General features: G+C 42.9%; 1 protein-coding gene and 1 pseudogene across 3 annotated transcripts in view; one reads left to right on the forward strand and one right to left on the reverse strand.

Moving 5' to 3' along the window:
• Xpo4 (exportin 4) overlaps positions 1-9,244 on the reverse strand; it is an 88,203-nt gene extending 78,959 nt beyond the window's left edge. Inside the window, exon 1 of one of the 2 annotated variants that reach the window (XM_021182561.3) lies at positions 8,909-9,244. In XM_021182561.3, coding sequence (XP_021038220.1) covers positions 8,909-8,977 — 69 coding nt within the window. In that variant the 5' untranslated portion in view covers positions 8,978-9,244. The remainder of the gene's footprint in view (positions 1-8,908) is intronic. The other variant, XM_029469203.2, reaches the window with a different exon arrangement.
• On the forward strand, positions 9,000-22,440 carry LOC147001886 (uncharacterized; annotated as a pseudogene). The gene is made up of 4 exons (XR_015044654.1): positions 9,000-9,661; positions 21,349-21,395; positions 22,107-22,236; positions 22,349-22,440. The product of XR_015044654.1 is annotated as an uncharacterized LOC147001886 (transcript).

The raw sequence follows: 22,440 nt of genomic DNA on the forward strand, positions 1-22,440 counted from the left end.
CAAAGGTCCTGAGTTCAAATCCCAGCAACCACATGGTGGCTCACAACCACCTGTAATGAGATCTGACTCCCTCTTCTGGTGCGTCTGAAGACGGCTACAGTGCACTTATGTATAATAATAAATAATCTTTGAGCCGGAGCGAGCAGGGACTGAGCGAGCATTGTTGACCAGAGCAAGCAGAGATCCTAAAAATTCAATTCCCAACCACCACATAAAGGCTCACAACCATCTGTACAGCTACAGTGTACTCACATACATAAAATAAACAAATTGTTTTAAAAAAGGAAAAGAGCCGGGCGTGGTGGCGCACGCCTTTAATCCCAGCACTCGGGAGGCAGAGGCAGGTGGATTTCTGAGTTCGAGGCCACCCTGGTCTACAAAGTGAGTTCCAGGACAGCCGGGGCTACACAGAGAAACCCTGTCTCGAAAAACCAAAAAAAAAAAAAAGGAAAAGATCACTAGAATTCTTCAGTTTACAAACACTGGTTTTGAATTTCCAACAATAACAACAAAAAAGCAAGTAACTAAAAGGAAGAAATTAGTTTTAAACACAGGGCCTGATGCACACTGGGCAAGAGCTCTACCACTGAAGCTATCCCACCAGACTAAGGTGATATTTTAATATAAACATTTTATATGACCTAATTTCTAATGAGGAAGAAATTTTAAATTATTTTCTTATAACTGAAGATAAAAGATTAAGCAAAGTGCATAATCAGGGTCTTTAAATCCTATAACTCATGAAGTGAGTCTCTTAAGACGGTACTGTACAACCCTATAGGTGCAACAACATTATGAACTAACCAGTACCCTGGAGCTCTTGACTCTAGCTGCATATGTATCAAAAGATGGCCTAGTCAGCCATCACTGGAAAGAGAGGCCCATTGGACTGGCAAACTTTATATGCCCCAGTACAGGGGAACGCCAGGGCCAAATAGTGGGAGTGGGTGGGTAGGAGAGTGGGGGGGGGGGAGGGTATGGGGGACTTTTGGGATAGCATTGGAAATGTAAATGAGGAAAATACCTAATTAAAAAAAAAGAAACGCCGGGCAGTGGTGGCGCATGCCTTTAATCCCAGCACTTGGGAGGCAGAGGCTGGCGGATTTCTGAGTTCGAGGCCAGCCTGGTCTACAGAGTGAGTTCCAGGACAGCCAGGCTACACAGAGAAACCCTGTCTCAAAAAAAACAACAACAACAACAACAAAAAAGAAACAAGTAGAAGATAAAAAAAAAAAGGACGGCACTGTATGACTACTACCAGTAACAGCTGTCAGAAAAAAAGCAGAAACAGTATGTACATTTACAGCTAAACTAACTTCAAACGTAGAAACTGGATAGTTAAAAAATGTTTTAAAATCTGTAAGAATCATCAGCTCTAAATGTATTTAATACTTCAAAATAATTAACTAGAAAACTACTCTAATGTTACTAACTTTAAAATACAGCAGCTGTAGTAATAGATGTATCAGCAGAAATATCTTTCTACAAGAAAAAAACTGCAGTCTTATATTTGGCAAAAGCCACTGATGTCACTGTCAACTCAACTGACTAAAGATGAACTTGCAAAAAGAATTTTGAAAACAACACATGGCACACTCATCTCTAGAGTTCCAGGCCAGCCAGGAAGATCTTATCTCAAAAAAAAAACAACAACACAAAATACGACCAAAAAAATTAATACATTTATAGAAAAACATAACCAATCAAGACAACCACATCAACTACATTATACAAAAATAGTGAAGCCTGGAGAGATGCCCCAGTGTAAGAGCACTGTCTGCTCTTCAAAGGACCCAGGTTCAATTCTCAGTACCCACATAGGCCACAACCTTATGTAAACTCCAGTTCCAGGGAAACTGACACGCTTTTCTGACCTCAGCATGCACATGGTACATAGACATACATATAGGCAAAACACCCATACACATCAATAATAGTAATTATTTCTTAAACATTGTAATACCAAAATACCATGTCTTGGGACTTAGCTTCCTCACAAACTACTATTACATATCGGTGCATAGCGCTTACTCGTTTATGCACACACACAGGTGTTCTGTGGAGACCAGAGGATGGTGTTCTCCTCTGCTGCTTTCCATCTTGTCCTGTTTGAGACAAGTATCTTTTTGAACCCAGAGCTTATCTACTGTTGAAATTGGCTGGGCGGCAAGCTCCAGGCTTGCATGAGAGTCACAAATCTGCACTTCTGCATCTGGCCTCTGGGAAACTGAATGGAGGTCCTCATGCCTACCCAGTCTGTACTTCACCAACTAAGCCACCCCCCTGCCACCTGCTTTATAATAAAATATTTAACAAGAAAATGCTTTGTACTTTGCAACCTTCAGCAGTATTTTCATTCTCCTTTTTAACATTTCCATTTGCACCGGGCCTTGAAAGACTATGTAGCCAGCCCTGGTAGAGAAAGAAGACTTGGTGGGAACGGCTTCATAGCTGGAATGTAAAGTAGGGCCAAGAACTCTGCTGAGCTTCCAGATCTAAAGGGTTTCTGCATTAAAGGCCAGGAAATAGAATGAAATACTGTCTCCTTAATCAGGACTTCTCTACAGAAGACAACAGAATCTGGGATGTTTGCAGTCACCCCAAGACTGACTGTACAGTCTAAACTTTGAAAGGCTCTACTCTTAAGTACTGCTATTTAGAGGTGACCTAACTTTTCTCACAATTATAACTGAATACAGTAAGTCCCTATTGCCTTTCCATTAACTTTTCCTCACTTGAAAAACATTTTCTCTTTATCTGTTGACCAAATTATGCTAAGCTAGCAGCAGTTACACAGGTCTGTGGAAACAGGGCAACCTGACCTACAAATCCAACACTGCAAACCCAGCCTTCGTATGAACTATGACACACCTGTAATCTTCTTTAAGATCAAAGACCTTGATTTGAACATTACATAATATATATGTACATGTATTCATTCATGTATCAAACATCACCTGGTTCCACCCCCAAAAAATACATAAATTATCAACTAAAAGAATTAATTCAGGGGTGGGGGACTAGAGCATGCACTGCTCTTGCAGGGGAACTGAGTTCAAAAATTATGATTCAAGTAATGTTTTATACTATAAAATTTTCAAATTACACATTAAAAGAGAAACTGAAGGCTCTTGCCACATCAATCACATTCCACTGTCACTCTGAACAATGTAGTGCAGGCCTTCCAGTGCTGTTCTACGGAGACCCAAATACATGCATGTGGTCATCGTCATTGTTCTCCTCTTCCTCCTCTTCTTCCTCTTCCATGGCCTTTTTTTTTTTTTTTTTTAATTTCTTGAGACAGGGTCACTATGTAGCTCTGGCTGCCCCACAACTATCAGTGGTTCTCAACCTGTGTTTCCAGACCCCTGGGGAACCACAGGGAGGGTAGGAGGGGGGTTGAATGACTTTCAAGGGTCATATCAGATATCCTGCATATCAGATATTTACATTACAATTCATAGCAGTAGCAAAACTACAGTTATGAAGCAACAATGAAAGTAATTTTTTGGTTGGGAGTCACTACAACATGAGGAGCTGTACTGTATTAGACAGTCACAGCGTTAAGAAGATTGTGAACTACTGCTCTCAGTGGTAGACCAGGCTAAGCTCAAATTCAGAGATCCAGCGTGTCCCCACCTCCCAAAGTGCTGGGATTAAAGGCATGAACCACCACATCCTGCTAGATGGTTTTTTTTTTTTTTTAAATAAAATAGGACAATTTTTTTTCTGCACTTTTACCTCACTTATCTTGAACATCTTTCCATGTCCACTCAGATCTTTCCATTAAAAAAAAAGTCAGGCTGGGTGTGGTGACACATGGAGATCTCTGTGAATTTGCAGCCAGCCTGATCTACTTAAGAAGTTCCAAAACAGCCAGGGCTACATAAAAAGATCTGGTCTCAAACTGTGTCGCCCCCCCCCAAAACCCCCACCAAAACAAAAAAGACAAAAAACAGGGGCTGGAGAGTTGGCTCAGCAGGTAAGAGCACTGACTGCTCTTCCAGAGGTCCTGAGTTCAATTCCCAGCAACCACATGGTGGCTCACAACCATCTGTAATGGGATCTGATGCCTCTTCTGGGGTGTCTGAAAACAGCTATAGTGTACTTACATATAATAAATAAATAAATATTTTTTTAAAAACTACATATTATTAGACCTATTTTTTTTAATTCCATAAAATTTCATTAACTATCATAGAATACCAGTTTACTTGTATAGACTGAATAAATGCCTACAAGTGAAATAGCAGGAGAAAAAAAAGATGACTTTTTAAGGCTTCTGGAACTCGGTGCCAACCTTTTACCACAATTTGTCATATTTTCTACTTCTATTAGCAGAGTCTACTTCCCCTCATGGTGACAGTCGGAAGCACCGTCCTATTTACTTGCTTTGGACCATCCTAATACAACTTCCTATTATTATTTTTTTGTGTGTGTGTGTGTGGTTTTTCGAGACAGGGATTCTCTGTGTAGCCCTGGCTGTCCTGGAACTCACTCTGTAGACCAGACTGGCCTCGAACTCAGAAATCTCCCTGCCTCTGCCTCCCAAGTGCTGGGATTAAAGGTGTGCGCCACCACCGCATGGCACAACTTTCTATTCTTTCCTATGACAATGAACTAACAGTTCAATTATGGTAGTTTCTATACACACTTTAGTAAGTGGCACATCAAGTCTGAAGACCCTTCATTTTTGCTTTAAAAATGTTCTTGGTGGCCAAGTGTGGTGGCAACATGCCTTTAATCCCTGCACTTACTTGGGAGGCAGAGGCAGGTGGATCTCTGTGAATTCAAGGTGAGCCTGGTCTATACAGTGAGTTCCAGGACAGGGCAGGATTTTGTAGAGACACTGTCTTAAAATTAAAAACAAAAAAAAAGTTCTTAGCCGGGCGTGGTGGCGCACGCCTTTAATTCCAGCACTGGGGAGGCAGAGGCAGGCGGATTTCTGAGTTCAAGGCCAGCCTGGTCTACAGAGTGAGTTCCAGGACAGCCAGGGCTATACAGAGAAACCCTGTCTCGAAAAACCAAAAAAAAAAAAAAAATCTTGGTTATTTTCATAATTATTCTTCTTGATATATTTTTTGTTTGCTGTTTTATTTTGATTTTTAGGGTTTTTTGTTTGAAACAAAGTCTCACTATATATGTAGCCTTGGCTGTCCTAGAACTCTCTAAGTAGACCAGGACTAGTTTCAAACACAGAGATCCTCCTACTTCTGCTTCCTAAGTGCTAGAATTAAACGAATGAGCCACCACAGTGGGTAGGCCTGTGTATATGTTTTTATAATGCTAGAGATGTTCCATGTGGAGACTCAAGAAGCAGTTTTCACTGAAGAGTGGTAGGAACAGCTTAGGGAATTTGTAATTGCCCTCATAGTCCACACTTCTGTATAGCTTGAGTTGTTACTGTTCAGAAGGTATTGTTAAAGACCATTTTAAGTCGGGGATAATACTCATAGTATATCATCATTGATATAAAAATGAATGAATAAAAAAAAGTAAATAGGAAAAACCATAGACTATGCATCATAAAAGCCAGTAAGTAAGTAGGTAGGAAAGAACATAGAGTAAGTGTTGTAAGAGACAGTGGAAAGGGCAAAGCACATTGAAACTGTTACACAGTGTACATAAGAAGGGGAAATGGGTGGGAAATATTTGTGAATTGACTTACTTTAAAATAATACAGTTGGATATTTCTGCTATAATTTCTGCTATAACCTGTGATATAATATGCATTTTCAATATCAAGTTTTCAAGACTACATTTAGGTAGCCTGATTAAATTTGAAACCAAAAAAAAAACCTCTCAATGAAGAGAATGTCAGCATAGGAAGTATGACTGGTTTTACTCTGTAAAATAGCTACCATCCTCAAGCAAAAGTCAACAACCTGAATCTTTTTGAAAAATGAATTTGGGAAGCTTATTTAAATACATTTCCGGGGCTGGTGAGATGGCTTAGTGGGTAAGAGCACCCGACTGCTCTGCCGAAGGTCCCGAGTTCAAATCCCAGCAACCACATGATGGCTCACAACCATCCGTAACGAGATCTGACTCCCTCTTCTGGAGTGTCTGAAAACAGCTACAGTGTACTTACATATAATAAATAAATATTTTTAAAAAAAATACATAGCCGGGCGTGGTGGCGCACGCCTTTAATCCCAGCACTCGGGAGGCAGAGGCAGGCGGATTTCTGAGTTCGAGGCCAGCCTGGTCTACAAAGTGAGTTCCAGGACAGCCAGGGCTATACAGAGAAACCCTGTCTCAAAAAACCAAAAAAAAAAAAAAAAAAAAAAACATTTCCATGAAGGTAAGGTGGTACATACCTATAATCCCAGCACTCAGGAGGCTGAGGCAAGGAGACAGAAAATTCAAAGCTAGAGTGGACTGCAAAGGAAGTTCCAGAACAGGCCCTGTCTCAAAACAAAGCCATTCCCTGCCCCTGCCCTGCCCTGCCCTGCCCTGCCCTGCCCCACACCCCAGTGTCAGGTGTGGTGGTACACCCTTTCATTCTAACACTTGGAGGCAGAGGCAGGCCACTGACCTACAGACCTGCATTCCAAGCCAGCAAAGACTAAAAATGAGACACTGTCTCCAAACAACAGTTTCCCATTTCCACAATGTTTTTAGAAAGTTATGTGACTTTCTGTGGTTATCATGACTAAGTTACAACAGCACTTCACCATTCTAGCTCGTCTAGCTTTACATTTATTTCCTAGCAAGCAGTGTTTACAGAAAACATCCCTATTAATACCTTTCAGACAAAAATCATTTTTTCCCCGACCATGCTGTTTCTGGGGTTCCAACTCAGGTCCCAGGCTTGGTGGCAAGCACTTTTACCCAGTGGTCCATCTCACTAAGCCCTTTATGCCCGTCACCCTGTAGGCCCATACTATACTTTATGTTTGACATCTTACTCCATAACCTTAAAAGGACTGATTCTAAATGTACCCTTGTAGGATAATTAATATGCTGATTTTGAGAAAAACAACATGTTGAATAAAAAGTTAACAGTTAAAAAGTGTTAGGATTTAGCGCATGCCTGTGGTCTAGCACTCAGAAGGCTGATGAAGGACCACAAAAATGTCAAGGCCAGCATGGGCTACAAACATAGTGAGTTCTAACCTAGCTATGCTACAGAGTAAAGAGAAATGGGAATCTGGTAAACTAAGTAATGGATCAGTTTCATCACTAAATTTGCTGTGACCTACTGCTTTGCACCTCAGTTTCTCTCCACAGAGCAAAGCTGCTACAGGAATTCATAATATAGAACCCAAATCTAGCACTCAACAGAATACTAGTGCCATTTCTCATACCCACCAGGCCGATGATGAACACCATCAATTAACCTATCAATTTCAATACTACAGCCCTGCTGAGTTCTTTGAATTTAATTAAAAACATTACCCCTATTTCCTAGGAAATCAGGTATTTTCGGGGGTGCTGTATTTGGGGATTTTAGTGAACTTTTATTAAACTTAAGATTTTACTGCATATTTTTAAAAAGATTTATTTCTGTGTTTTATCTGCATGGCCCATGGAGGTCATCAGATACCCTGAAACTGGAGTCAAGGACAGTTGTAAATCACCATGGGTTCTGAGCAGGGTGTGATCTTAATCCCTGAGCTGCCATCTCTCTAGGCTCTATTCTCACTTTCTAAAAGCAAAGCGTCTTATATGTATGTAAAGACAAAACTTAATGGGAGACTCTAATGACTGCCCTAGAATTGGCTCAAATATTATTTTTAAATGTTTTAACATTAATTTTTAATTATGTGTTTATGTCCCTGTATGGGTATGCATGCACGTCAGTGCAGATGCTCCTGGAACTGAAGTTACAATTGGTAACTACCGACCTGGGAACCTGCTCAGGTCCTCTGGAAAAGCAGCACGTGCTCTTAACTACTGAGCAGTCTCTCCAGGCCTTAACTAAAATACCCTTAAATAGGATGCCCCAACACAATTCTTGACAGTAACCTTAAAGTAGGGTAAAAAAGAAATCTAGCTGCATTTAGTTGTTAAAATGTCTAAATCATTTCAAGTAATAAAATGGACATCTAATTAAAAAAAAAAAACCTACAAATGCAATCGTCATAATTTACAAAGAACGAAAGAAAGAAATCAGGCTGAGCCAGCAAGCATAAGACACGTACTGAGTAACGAAACATAGTTTATCCTTACTTTTGCTCCCTATGTGGAATCCTGTTTATAATACCGACTCGTCCTGCTCAAACACCCTCATCAAACTATTTCGTGGTAGTAGTTAGACTTCAGCTAAGAAGTACCACAGAGTCAGTTTTCCAAAACGTGAAACCCACAAAGAGTAGGTCTTGGACCAAGTTTTGCCCCAACGACCTTGGTCCTAAAGATTAGCCTCTCTCCCCCCTGCCGGTCCGTCCACGTGCCGCCTGCTGCGGTTACCCAGAACTGTCTGCATGTCAGGCAAAGAGCTAGGGGACCCGATCCACAAGGGAACAAGGGTTGCTCACAGCACCCAGACTATGCCATCCCTCTCCTAACAGGATCAACTCCCCAGCGTCATGCACACAGTCCCAAGAATGTTCCCTAACCCAAATCCTGCGGGGTTCACCCTGTGCCTTGCTCTGCTACCCAGTCTGCCTAGCGAGGTATTCAGCGAAGCTGGCGGCACAGGAAACTCTCCATCTTACACCACTACACCCCAGTGCCAGGCGGAGGAGCAAGGCGGTCAGGGAAGAAGACAGCACTAGAAAGTAAAGAACCAAGGCAAGAGGAAAGTGGGATGGAGAATCCTGCGCCACGCCACCACCACCTCCACTTCAGGGTTCATCCCAAGGCCCTTCCTGGCCACCAACCCAGCGGACAGCAGGCCTGACCAGGGAGAGCCAGCCGGAGTCCCACTAATCCCCCGTTTCTCCGGGCCCGGCGTCCTCACCATCAGAACTTTGGCCGCGTTCTCCAGCTGAGCGATCACTTCTGGGGGCCCCAGCGCCGCCGCCATCATGGTCTCTCTTCAATGACGCGCCATGCGCTGCATTCTGGGAGCAGGCGCCGCGGCCGGCCAATCGCCGCCGCGACCCCGGCGCCTCTCGCGCCTCCCGGGTTGTCGCAGCCGCCGTCGGCGTCGCGCCCCCAGCGGCCTGACGGGACCGCCGAGTCCTGAGCAGCTGGAAGGAGACAAGCGTGAGCCCGGTCGCGGCGCTGGGAGGAGGGCGGCGGCAGCCGGCACCGGGCGAGGCCGGGCGGTTGGCTCTGTCAGCCGCGGCCGGGCATCCCGCGCGGGTCTGGGGCCTGCGCATGCGTGGTTCCCTGCTGGGTGCGGGCCGCGAGGTCCTGGACCGGAGCCGCGCAGCCCTTTAGCTGCCGGTTAAGGTTCGGGTGTCCTGCCCGTGCGGGAGCTTCCTCTCGCTCGCTAGGCTGTCCAGTGCGGAGCAGGATCTCTTAGCCTTGGAAGCGCTCTCCTAAGGGTGCGTCTACGCCCAGAATTCATGCGTTTCTTGCCTCCCGCTCCACGGTTCATTCCGCTGTGAGAAGAGGGCATCCGAGGACGGAATGCTTGGTTTCCTTGAGTTTGAAACCCTCTCCCTAACCATTTGGCTTCCTGAAGTCAGTAAGAGCTCAGCTGCGGCCAGCTTTGGACTTCAGGAGTTTATAATAGCAATGCTAAGTACGGAATCAGCGAGGAAAGGTGCGTTACAGTCACTTCAACGCGCTGTCTCCTCTCCGGTTCTTTAAGGTTTTGTTTTTCTAAGTCTACGTCCAGGAAAGTGATCCTGACATCAGCTAGTTCAATGTTCAAAAGGTGGTCTAGTTGAAGTATTTGTATTGTTTCGACCTGACATCTCCATTTTCTGAGTTGTGTTGAGTGCCTGTCCTGCTTTCTGGGGAAAATCCACGTTTTTGAGTTCCTTCTGTAGACTTCCTGGTTTTCCCAGAGATTTGTAAGTCTGCTCTCCTCCCCTTTGACGTTTTGTGTCTCCGAAATAGAATTGCATTAATTTTTTAAATGATTTATTTTTCATTTTATGTGCATTGTTTTGTGTGCATGTATGTCTGTGTGAGAGTGTCAAATCCCCAGCAACTGGAGTTACGGATAATTGTAAGCTGCCTTGTGGGTTCTGGGAACTGAACCTGAGTCCCCTGAAATTGCAGCCAGTGCTTTTAACCACTAAGCTATCTCTCTATTACTATTGTTTCTATTAAAACAAATATAAATTCTTCTCTTCACCCCACCCACTCTCAGTGCCTTTATTTATTTATTTTTCTTAAGATTTATTTATTATATATATGTAAATTGACTTCAGACACCCCAGAAGAGGGCATCAGATCTCATTATGAGATGGTTGTGAGCCACCATGTGGTTGCTGGGATTTGAACTCAGGACCTTCAGAAGAGCAGTCAGTGCTCTTAACCGCTGAGCCATCTCTCCAGCCCCTTTTATTATGTTTTTAGCAGGATTTTTCTATTCACGCTGTAGACCAGGCCAGCCTCAAACACAAAGATCCAGCTGCCTTCTGCCTCCTCAGTGCTGGGATTAAAGGCATGGCCAATCGTTTTTTGTTTTTTGTTTGTTTGGATTTGTTTTGTTTTGTTTTGTTTTTTGACATCTCTACTATTTTTGAAAAAGTAAATTAATGAGATTTTTTTTTTTTGGCTTGAGAAATAAAAGTGTCTTTCATTTCATTACCAGATGACAAAATTAGTTAAAATGCTGTCAATGGTGGTTTTCCTATTGAGATTTGTGGGAACAGGGGCCAGCCAAATGGCTCAGCAGATAAAAGAGCTTGCAGTACTAGCCTGGGGACCTAACTTCAATCCTAAAGTGCATAGCAAATAGAGAGAACTGACTGTAAAGTTGCCCTCCGACCTCTGCACCCTTGTCTGCTTTCATGCAGCCGTAACATGCACTGTGCTAGTTAGTTTTTGTCAACTTGACACAAATCTAGACTTATCTGGTGTACTGGCTGGTTTTGTGTGTCAACTTGACACAAGCTGGAGTTATCACAGAGAAAGGAGCCTCCCTTGAAGAAAGGCCTCCATGAGATCCAGCTGTCAGGCATTTTCTCAATTAGTGATCAAGGGTGGGAGGGGTCCATTGTGGGTGGTGCCATCTCTGGCCTGGTAGTCTTGGGTTCTGTAAGAGAGCAAGCTGAGCAAGCCAGGGGAAGCAAACCAGTAAAGAACATCCCTCCGTGGCCTCTGCATCAGCTCCTGCTTCCTGACCTGCTTGAGTTCCAGTCCTGACTTCCTTTGGTGATGAACAGCAATGTGGAAGAGTAAGCTGAATAAATCCTTTCCTCCCTAACTTGTTTCTTGGTCATGATGTTTGTGCAGGAATAGAAACCCCGACTAAGACATCTGGATAAGGGTCTTTAATCTGGAAAATTAAGTAATATTTCTTAAAATTATCAAATTATCCTGTGAGCAGATTTGTGGGGCATTTTCTTGATTAATGGTTGATGTGCAAAGGCAGGTAGAGTTTGGGATCATTCTGGTCTACAGACCAAGTTCCAGGTCAGCCAGGACTACACAGAAAAGCCCTGTCTTGGGGGCTGGAGAGATGGCTCAGCAGTTAAGTGCACTGACTGCTCTTCCAGAGGTCCTGAGTTCAAATCCCAGCAACCACGTGGTGGCTCACAACCATCTGTAATGAGATCTGATGCCCTCTTCTAATGTGTCTGAAGACAGCTACAGTATACTCACGTATATATTTATTTATTAATAAATCTTTTTTAAAAAACCTAACTTTTTTTTTTTTTTTTTTTTGGTTTTTCGAGACAGGGTTTCTCTGTATAGCCCTGGCTGTCCTGGAACTCACTTTGTAGACCAGGCTGGCCTCGAACTCAGAAATCCGCCTGCCTCTGCCTCCCGAGTGCTGGGATTAAAGGCGTGCACCACCACACCCGGCTCCTAACATTTTAAATAATTAGTTTTGTATCATCTTACTTGCTTCTTTCCAACTATATTGGGATGTTTTGTTTGTAAGACAGGGTTTCTCTGTGTAGCCCTTGCTATCCTAAACCTCTGTAGATTGGGTTAGCTTTGAACTCAGAGATCTGTCTTTCTCCTCCTCTGAGTACCATGATTAAAGGTGTGAGCTACTACACTCAGCTATTAAAAAAAAAAAAAAAAAAAAAAACAACTTTTAAGGATGTAGACTGTTGCCAGTTTCTCCACTTTGCCTTGAAGTCTGACTGCTGCTCACTCTGAGATGCACTTCTGTCGTGATTCACCACCTTCACAGAGACCTAACAACATCCACCACTACCTAGTCTTGAACTTCGAACCTCCCAAGCTATAAGCGAAAGGAGCTTGTATTTTTCCCACTAGTAACCTGTGCAAAGCCGACTGATAAAAGCATTTCTGTGGAGCTGAGGAAATGTACTGCTTAGTTTTTTGTCAACGTGGTATAAACTGGAGCCATCTGAAAAAAGGAATTGTCTCCACCATGTTGTCCTAGGGCATGTCTGTGGGCATTTTCTTAATTCGTGCTTTCTATGGGAGGGCCTAGCCCATTGTGGGTGGTGCCACCCTTGAGATAGATGAAATATAAGAAAACAAGCTGAGCAAGCGCTGGAGAACAACTGTGTAAGTTGAATTCCTCCATGATCTCTGCTTCAGTCTCTGCCTTGAGTTCCTGCCCTGGCTTCTCAGTGATGGACGGCAAGCTGAAATAAACACCTTTGTCAAGGGCATGAATTTAACAAAGCAACAGAGAAACAACCAGAATAGAGGATAACTCAGTCCATAAAGGACTTGCCTTGCATCTATAAGGAATTCAAGCCCTAGAAAGAAAAAAAGTAAAATAAAACAGGGGGCTGAAGGGATGGCTCAGCAGCCAAGAACACTTTTCTTATAGTACATAGGTCCAGTTCACTGCAGTCTCACACACACACACACACACATATATATGTGTATGTGTGTGTGTGTGTATATATATATATCCTGAGCTTTTGTCCCCACCGGCAAGAACACGCTCAGGGCAACCAGAATCTTCTGCGGCAAAAGCTTTATTGCTTACTTCTTCAGGAGCCAGTGGAGAAGAGAGAGAAAATGGCGGAGCCCCGTCCCTTTTATGGAGGATTGTCCTCCGCCTTGGACGTGTCGCTCCCTGATTGGCTGCAGCCCATCGACCGGAGGTCACGGGGAAGGCAGAGCACATGGAGTGGAAAACTACCCCGGCACATGCGCAGCTTGCTTGTTTACTACTTAGAACACGGGTGTCAGCGCCATCTTGTAATGGTGAATGTGAGGGCGGCTCCTCACATATATCCATATCCTGCTCACATGGATGCAGTGTTCATGTATACACACACAAAAAAGTCTTAGCGTTGAATGTATGAAATCTGTAAATGCAATTTGTCTTGTATTTATGTTTAGTACAACACAGAAAGGCATCTTCAGAGCAAGTAGGGAAGGATAGGTGAGACATCTACATTGGAAAGAAGTCAAATCATCTGTGTGATGCCCTCGAGACTAACATACTTGTAGAGTATGTTCTTCCGTCCTCTTAGGAGGCTAACTAGTCTCCCACTGCATGTGTGCATGTGTATATGTATAGGAGTTGTATCACTCTGCACCCGAGTCCACACTTCACAGCTGGGTTCCAGATTCTCCATAAACTAGGTTCTTTGCCTCTGCCTCCCAACTGCTGGAATTTATTTCACTTATGAGTTAATAATAACTATTCAACGACTTTAAAAGAACTCCATGCTGTAAGGACCCTGCTCACAACAGTGCTGTATTATAGAAGTGAAATGGCTTGAATAAAAAAACGCCCCCAACAGATTCATGTATTTGAACACTTGGTCCCTAGTTGGTGGTGCTGTTGGGAAGGTGGCGCCTTGCCAGAGGAATCACTTCACTGGGAGTAGGGGGATAGTCTCTCCCAGTTCCTGACTCATATCTCTGCTTCCCAAGTGTGCATGAAATATGGTAATTCAGCTTTTTACTCCTGGCGCCATACTTTCATTGACTGTGGCCGTGTCTTTCTCAGCATGATGGACTCTGACCTTCTGAAAAGCCAAAATAAACTTTTCTTCTCTAAATTGCTCTTTATTATGGTATTTTATCATAGCAACAGAAAAGTAACAAATACAGGTAAAAAAAATTTTACTATTTGATGGTGGTATGTGTGTTTCAAGCGCACGATGCTATTTCATGGCAAGTTTATTAAAGACGGGCCTGAAAACTAGACTGACTTACAAACTACTTGGTACTGCTGGAACTGAGAAGTGCCTCAGTGCTGAAGGCAAAGAAGGGATCATTGAAAGAGGGATGCTCGAGTCCAGAGCCTGGATGGTTGGCCGCAATAGAGAGTAAGGAGGAATTACTGATAAGATGACAGGATGTAGATAGCTGGCTCAAGGGCTCACAGTTGCTTCTCAGATTTGTCAAACCCAAGATGTCCTTAGTGACTGAGAAGAGCCAAAGGCAAACCTGCTTGCAGCCATGGCTAGGAATCCTCCAATACGAGTGATGGAAACAAGTCCTTATCCAGGTTTTAGGAACAGGGATATCACTGAGTGAAATACAGTTAACCCAAGAACACTGCAGCTGCAGAAACCAGCAGCTCCCACTTAACCCCTCCCTAACACACATAACACCGCCTGCTAAAGCCAGAGAGATCTGAGAACTTCACTTTCCAACTGTCCATTCTGGGGCTGGAGAGATGGCTCCATGGTTAAGAGCACTGACTGCTCTTCCAGGGGATCTGAGTGCTCTGTCATAACTGTAACTACAGATCCAGGGATTCTGACATCCTCAAACATACATGCACAAGGGCAAAACGCCACTGCACATTCAAATAAAACTATCCACATGATAATCTTTTTTTTTTTTTTTTTTTTTTTTTTGGTTTTTTGAGACAGGGTTTCTCTGTGTAGCCCTGGCTGTCCTGGCACTCACTTTGTTTTTGTTTTTTTTGTTTTTTTTTTTAAATATTTTTATTACATATTATCCTCAATTACATTTCCAATACTATCCCAAAAGTCCCCCATAGCGCCCCCCACTTCCCTACCCACCCATTCCCATTCTTTTGGCCCTGGCATTCCCCTATATTGGGGCATATAAAGTTTGCAAGTCCAATGGGCCTCTCTTTCCATTGATGGCTGACTAGGCCATCTTTCGATACATATGCAGCTAGAGACAAGAGCTCCGGGGTTCTAGTTTGTACATCATGTTGTTCCAACAATAGGGTTGCAGATCCCTTTAGCTCCTTGGGTACTTACTCTAGCTTCTCCATTGGGAGCCCTGTGATACATCCAATAGCTGACTGTGAACATCCACTCCTGTGTTTGCTAGGCCCCGGCATCGTCTCACAAGAGACAGCTATATTTGGGTCCTTTCAGCAAAATCTTGCTAGTGTATGCAATGGTGTCAGCGTTTAGAAGTTGATTATGGGATGGATCCCTGGATACGGCAGTCTCTAAATGGTCCATCCTTTCATCACCGCTACGAACTTTGTCTCTGTAACTCCTTCCCTGGGTGTTTTGTTCCCAATTCTGAGAAGGTGCACAGTGTCCACACTTTGGTCTTCATTCTTCTTGAGTTTCATGCGTTTAGCAAATTGTATCTTAAATCTTGGGTATCCTAAGTTTTGGGCTAATATCCACTTATCAGTGAATACATATTGTGTGAGTTCTTTTGTGATTGTGTTACTTCACTCAAGATGATGCCCTCCAGGTCCATCCATTTGGCTAGGAATTTCATAAATTCATTCTTTTTAATAGCTGAGTAGTACTCCATTGTGTAAATGTACAATAATTTCTGTATCCATTCCTCTGTTGAGGGACATCTGGGTTCTTTCCAGCTTCTGGCTATTATAAATAGGGCTGCTATGAACATAGTGGAACATGTGTCCTTTTTACCGGTTGGGACATCTTCTGGATATATGCCCAGGAGAGGTATTGCTGGATCCTCCGGTAGTACTATGTCCAATTTTCTGAGGAACCGCCAGACTGATTTCCAGAGTGGTTGTACAAGCTTGCAATCCCACCAACAATGGAGGAGTGTTCCTCTTTCTCCACATCCTCGCCAGCAACTGCTGTCACCTGAATTTTTGATCTTAGCCATTCTGACTGGTGTGAGGTGGAATCTCAGGGTTGTTTTGATTTGCATTTCCCTGATGATTAAGGATGTTGAACATTTTTTCAGGTGTTTCTCTGCCATTCGGTATTCCTCAGGCGAGAATTCTTTGTTCAGTTCTGAGCCCCATTTTTTAATGGGGTTATTTGACTTTCTGGAGTCCACCTTCTTGAGTTCTTTATATATATTGGATATTAGTCCCTTATCTGATTTAGGATAGGTGAAGATCCTTTCCCAATCTGTTGGTGGTTTTTTTGTCTTATTGATGGTGTCTTTAGCCTTGCAGAAGCTTTGTAGTTTCATGAGGTCCCACTTGTCAATTCTCGATCTTACAGCACAAGCCATTACTGTTCTATTCAGGAATTTTTCCCCTGTGCCCATATCTTCAAGGCTTTTCCCCACTTTCTCCTCTATAAGTTTCAGTGTCTCTGGTTTTATGTGAAGTTCCTTGATCCACTTAGACTTGACCTTAGTACAAGGAGATAGGAATGGATCGATTCGCATTCTTCTACATGTTAACAACCAGTTGTGCCAGCACCATTTGTTGAAAATGCTGTCTTTCTTCCACTGGATGTTTTTAGCTCCCTTGTCGAAGATCAAGTGACCGTAGGTGTGTGGGTTCATTTCTGGGTCTTCAATTCTATTCCATTGGTCTATTTGTCTGTCACTATACCAGTACCATGCAGTTTTTATCACAATTGCTCTGTAGTAGAGCTTTAGGTCCGGCATGGTGATTCCACCAGAGGTTCTTTTATCCTTGAGAAGAGTTTTTGCTATCCTAGGTTTTTTGTTATTCCAGATGAATTTGCAGATTGCACTTTCTAATTCGTTGAAGAATTCATTTGGAATTTTGATGGGGATTGCATTGAATCTGTAGATTGCTTTTGGCAAGATAGCCATTTTTACAATGTTGATCCTGCCAATCCATGAGCATGGGAGATCTTTCCATCTTCTGAGATCTTCTATAATTTCTTTCTTCAGAGACTTGAAGTTTTTATTATACAGATCTTTCACTTCCTTAGTTAGAGTCACGCCAAGATATTTTATATTATTTGTGACTATTGAGAAGGGTGTTGTTTCCCTAATTTCTTTCTCAGCCTGTTTATTCTTTGTGTAGAGAAAGGTCATTGATTTGTTTGAGTTAATTTTATATCCAGCTACTTCACCGAAGCTGTTTATCAGGCTTAGGAGTTCTCTGGTGGAATTTTTAGGGTCACTTATATATACTATCATATCATCTGCAAAAAGTGATATTTTGACTTCATCTTTTCCAATTTGTATCCCTTTGATCTCCTTTTGTTGTCGAATTGCTCTGGCTAGGACTTCAAGTACAATGTTGAATAGGTATGGAGAAAGTGGACAGCCTTGTCTAGTCCCTGATTTTAGAGGGATTGCTTCAAGCTTCTGACCATTTACTTTGATGTTGGCTACTGGTTTGCTGTAGATTGCTTTTATCATGTTTAGGTATGGGCCTTGAATTCCTGATCTTTCCAAGACTTTTATCATGAATGGGTGTTGGATCTTGTCAAATGCTTTTTCCGCATCTAACGAGATGACCATGTGGTTTTTGTCTTTGAGTTTGTTTATATACTGGATTACGTTGATGGATTTCCGTATATTGAACCATCCCTGCATCCCTGGGATGAAACCTACTTGGTCAGGATGGATGATTGTTTTGATGTGTTCTTGGATTCGGTTAGCAAGAATGGTACTCACTTTGTAGACCAGGCTGGCCTCGAACTCAGAAATCCGCCTGCCTCTGCCTCCCGAGTGCTGGGATTAAAGGCGTGCGCCACCACGCCCGGCGATAATCTTTTTATCTCCTATTTTCTGTTACTTTCTAATTTCCCATATATGTCTCGTGATCCTTTTGCTTTTGTACACCTCTCAGTTTGGGGGACTGTATGTTTGTTTCTTTAAGGTTCCAGGGAGAAGACAGAAGATTAGAACAGATTGCCAGGGTTCATTTGAGGCCAAGAAGAGTACTTCAGTCAGAAGCTGAGCAGCCATTTTAATCTGTCAGCTTGGAGAGGAGTTTGGGCCAGAACAGCGGAGTTGAAGCAGCCAGCCAGAGTTCAGAAAGAGCTAGAAAGGATGAGCTTCGTCAGCAGTAAGCCTCCAGGATGACAATACACTTGGCCAATAACAGTTACATTTATAGTTCTGCCATTGTGTTACCCAGTTCTTAATGCTGATCACTGAAATGCTTGAATACTTGACGAAGACTGAGAAATGGTTTGCAGTGCTGGAACACTGTCTTAGTCACTGTTTTATTGCTGTGACGAAACACCATGACTGATGAAAGACCTAGAAAGTATGTGGGGCTGAAGAGATGGCACTGACTACTCTTTTATAGAACTCAGATTCAATTCCCAGCACCTGCATGGCAGTTCACAGCTGTTTGTACCTCTAGAATACAATACCCTCACATAAACATATGTATAGACAGACAAAACATCAGCACACATAAAAATAAGTACATTATAGAAAGAAAAAAATATGTAATTGAGGGCTTGCTTACAGTTTCAAAAGTGAGTCTATTACCATCATGGTGGGGAGCATGGCAGCAGGCAGGCAGGCGTGTTGCTGAAGAAGTAGCTGAGAATTCTATCCCGATCCATAGACAACAGGCAGAGAGATAGAGACTGAGCCTGGTGTGGGCTTTTGAAACCTCAAAGCCCACCCAAAGTGACACACTTCCTCCAACAAAGCCAGATCTACTCCAGCAGTCCTCCACCTCTTTTTCTTTTTTAAATATTTATTTACTATTATATGTAAGTACACTGTAGCTGTCTTCAGACACACCAGAAGAGGGCGTCAGATCTCATTCCGTATGGTTGTGAGCTACCATGTGGTTGCTGGGATTTGAACTCAGGACCTTCGGAAGATTAGTCAGTGCTTTTACCCGCTGAGCCATCTCGCCAGCCCAGTCCTCCATCTCCTAATCCCCAAACAGTTCCACTCCCTGGTGGCTAAGCATTCACACCTATAACCCAATGGGGTCATCCTCACTCACACTAGCACAAGGCGAGCATTCGACCCAGAACCATATTCCTCACCCATGCCAGGATCCCTGCTTCTAGAAAAGATTCACATCTTACCTTTCTCCCAACAAAGCTTAAGTTCCACTTTGGGGTTTGGTTTGTTGGTTTCTTGTCTTGCCTGAGATCAAGTCCAAAGTCCTAGGCAAGTGCTGAACCACTGAGCTACACCCCCTAAACCCTCAAGTCTTATTATCAACGACTGTTGCAAGCACCTGTCTGTCTGTCCTGCCTCAGAGTTCTGTTGCTGTGATGAAACATGCAACTTGGGAAGACGTTTTCCTAACACTTCCACATCACCGTTCATCATCAAAGACAGCCTAGGCAGGGACCTGGAGGCAGCAGCTGATGCAGAGGCATGGAGGGTTGCTACTTACTGGCTTGCTCCTCATGGTTTGTTCAGCTTGTTTGCTTTTATAGCACCCAGGCCCACCAGCCCATGGTTTGTTTATACCTCTCACAATGGGCTTGGCCCTCCTACATTGATCACTAACAAAGAAAATGCCCCGCAGGAGTGTATACAGCCCAATCATAGAGGCAGGTTTTTTGTTTTTTTGGTTTTTTGTTTGGTTGGTTTTTGTTTTTTCAACTGAGAGTCTCTCTTCCCAAAGGACTTTTAGCTTGTGTCAAGTCGACATAAAACTAATCAGGACAAACCTTATCTTTATTCAGAATGAAGAATTGGCTATGAAGAAATTCTCTATTCTTTCTAGGGTGTTAATTCTTTCTCCAAAGGCCCAAAGCCTGGAGGGTAAATGGTACAGAAATTAAAAATTGAAAAGTAAATCATAGTGACCTAAAGTGTGTAACCAAAGTAGACAATCCTATTTGCTTTATTCTTTTGACATACCAAAATTTGTGATCAACTTCTATACACACTACACCCGCTGTAGATTCTGCAAACATTTCGGCTTCAATTTCAGGCATTGCGTATGTGTAAGACGGTGCTCAGAATAAGGCTTCACAATAACACTGCCCACCATTATTTTGTTCCATTAACATGAAATAAGGAAAAACCACACTGCTCAAATCAGCGAAGGACAGACTGTGCCATTTAAGAGTGTTTAGCTATTTTGTAATATTTCACCCTGCAGAGAGGTAGCACTTAATGAAAACTTGAACATAATAAAAAAGTTACAAAATATGTCATATTCCTAAGTGACCATGTAGTTAATAATACCTTCCAAGAAAACAGAGACATAAAAAGAAACCACTAGGAAAAAAAGGGGCAGTTTTCAAGCCGCTTGCTTAACTGTCTTCGTTTCCAAGGAAACAACATGCCAAGAAATGTGATAGCCTTTGATACACGGAACTCTCCCTTGCCAAAGCATAGCAACAGCATCCTCTGCTGTTTGAATTTCACTGGTGCTGGTTGTAATAGCTCTAATTTTATGATTTTTGTTTGTTGCTCTCTTTTGATTACTTTGCCTAAAGGGTTTGCCCATCTTGTTTACCTCATTAAAGAACATACTTTTTTTGTTTAATTGTATTATTTTACATCCTATTTCATTATTTTTTGATGACCTTTAAAAAGATTTCAGGGGCTGGGCTGGATGGTAGTAGCCCCTGCCTTTAATCCCAGCACTTGGGAGACAGAGGCAGGTGGATCTCTATGAGTTTGAAGCCTGCCTGGTCTACCGAGTAAGTTCCAGGACAGCCAGGGCTACACAGAGAAACCCTGCCTCAAATACAAAGAAAAAGACTGGGGGAGGGGGGCACTGTAGAAAAAAGTAAAGGGTTTCATTATGACATTTATATTTCATTGTCATTAGACTTTGTTCTCATTTGTTCCCCTTCATTATGGCCATTTCTGTGAGCCTGTCACCAACTAGCTGCTCAACCGTCCCCCAAATACCCCCACTCTGCTGCTGCACTCTCTTGGTCTCTCTCTGCCTCTCTCTGTTCCCTCTCTCAGTCTCTCCCTCCCTTGCACCCCCACCCCTCTCTCATGCACACTGCCACACTGCATCTCTCTCTCCTCTCTCTGTGTGTGTGTGTGTGTGTGTGTGTGTGTGTGTGTGTGTGTGTGGCTGATGTTGATTTTTGTTCTGTTTTGTTTTGTTTTGACAGTTTCACATAACCTCAGCTGGCCTGGAACTCAGCATGTAGCTGGGAGTGAGCTTGAGCCCCTGGTCCTCTTGCCTTCCCATCTTACATGCTAGACTGACAGGCGTGCACCATCCCCCACACCGAGCCTCTTCTGCTTTTTTATTCCTTTAAGAAATACTGTGAATTTCTCTTCATTTAGGTTGATTTGGCTGTGGACTTACTATAACCTGCCTTTATTATATTGAGGTATGTATCTTGTATCCCTAGTCTGTCAGGATTTTATCATGTAAGGGTGTGAGATTTTGTCATTGGCCTTTTCTGCATGTAATGAGATGATCAGGAGTTGTAATCTTTCAGTCTGTTTATGTGTTGAATTTCATTTAATGATTTGCATAAATTGAACCATCCCTGGGATGAAGCCTGCTTAATTATGGTGGATAATCTTTTTGATCTGTTCTTGAATTCAGTTTGCAAGTATTTTATTGAGCATTTTACATCTATGTTCATAAGAGATATTGGTCTATAGTTTTCTTTCATTTTTGAGTTTTTGTGGGGTTTGGGTATCAGGGTATTGCTGGCTCGGTAAACAAGAGTAGGTAGTCTTCCTTCTGTTTCTATTTTGTGGGATAGTGTGAGGAATATTGGAACTAATTCTTTGAAGATCTGATAGTATTCTGTGCTGAATCCATCTGACTCTGGACTTTTTTGGTTGGGACATTTTCAATTACTGCTTCTATTTCACTAGAGGTTATGGTTCTGTTTAAATTGATTTAACTTTGGTTAGTTTGTATCAAAATATGTCCATTTCTTTTTTATTTTTCTAGTTTGGTGATTGTCTTAGTCAGGGTTTCTATTCTGCACAAAACATCATGACCAAGAAGCAAGTTGGGGAGGAAAGGGTTTATTCGGCTTACACTTCCATGCTGCTGTTCATCACTGTGGTCTCCCTTTCTCCAGCATGGAATCTGCTTGCTCAAGGGTGGAGCTTCCTGCTCATTTGTCCTGCCACGCCCACTGCTGGACCCTGCCGCTTTGCTGCTTGGAGGCACACACGTGTTCATCCTGCTACTGGACCCTGAGTTACTTGGTAGGAAATCGGGTTCCCTCCCCCTTCCTTTATAACTGAGTGTCTGAAAAAAGTAAAATTGAGCTTTGATCAGAATGTTGTCTTAGCTACATTTCTTTCTCTCGCCGCCTAGCCCCTCTTCTCTTCCAGGTTTCCAAAATGCCTTTCCAGGCTAGAACCCAGGCTGTGATCTGCTGGCCGGACACAACACATCACCAAGGAAGT

The sequence above is a fragment of the Mus caroli genome, unplaced genomic scaffold, assembly GCF_978045245.1.
Source record: "Mus caroli unplaced genomic scaffold, Mus_caroli_1 scaffold_12, whole genome shotgun sequence".
Taxonomy (NCBI): Eukaryota; Metazoa; Chordata; class Mammalia; order Rodentia; family Muridae; genus Mus; species Mus caroli.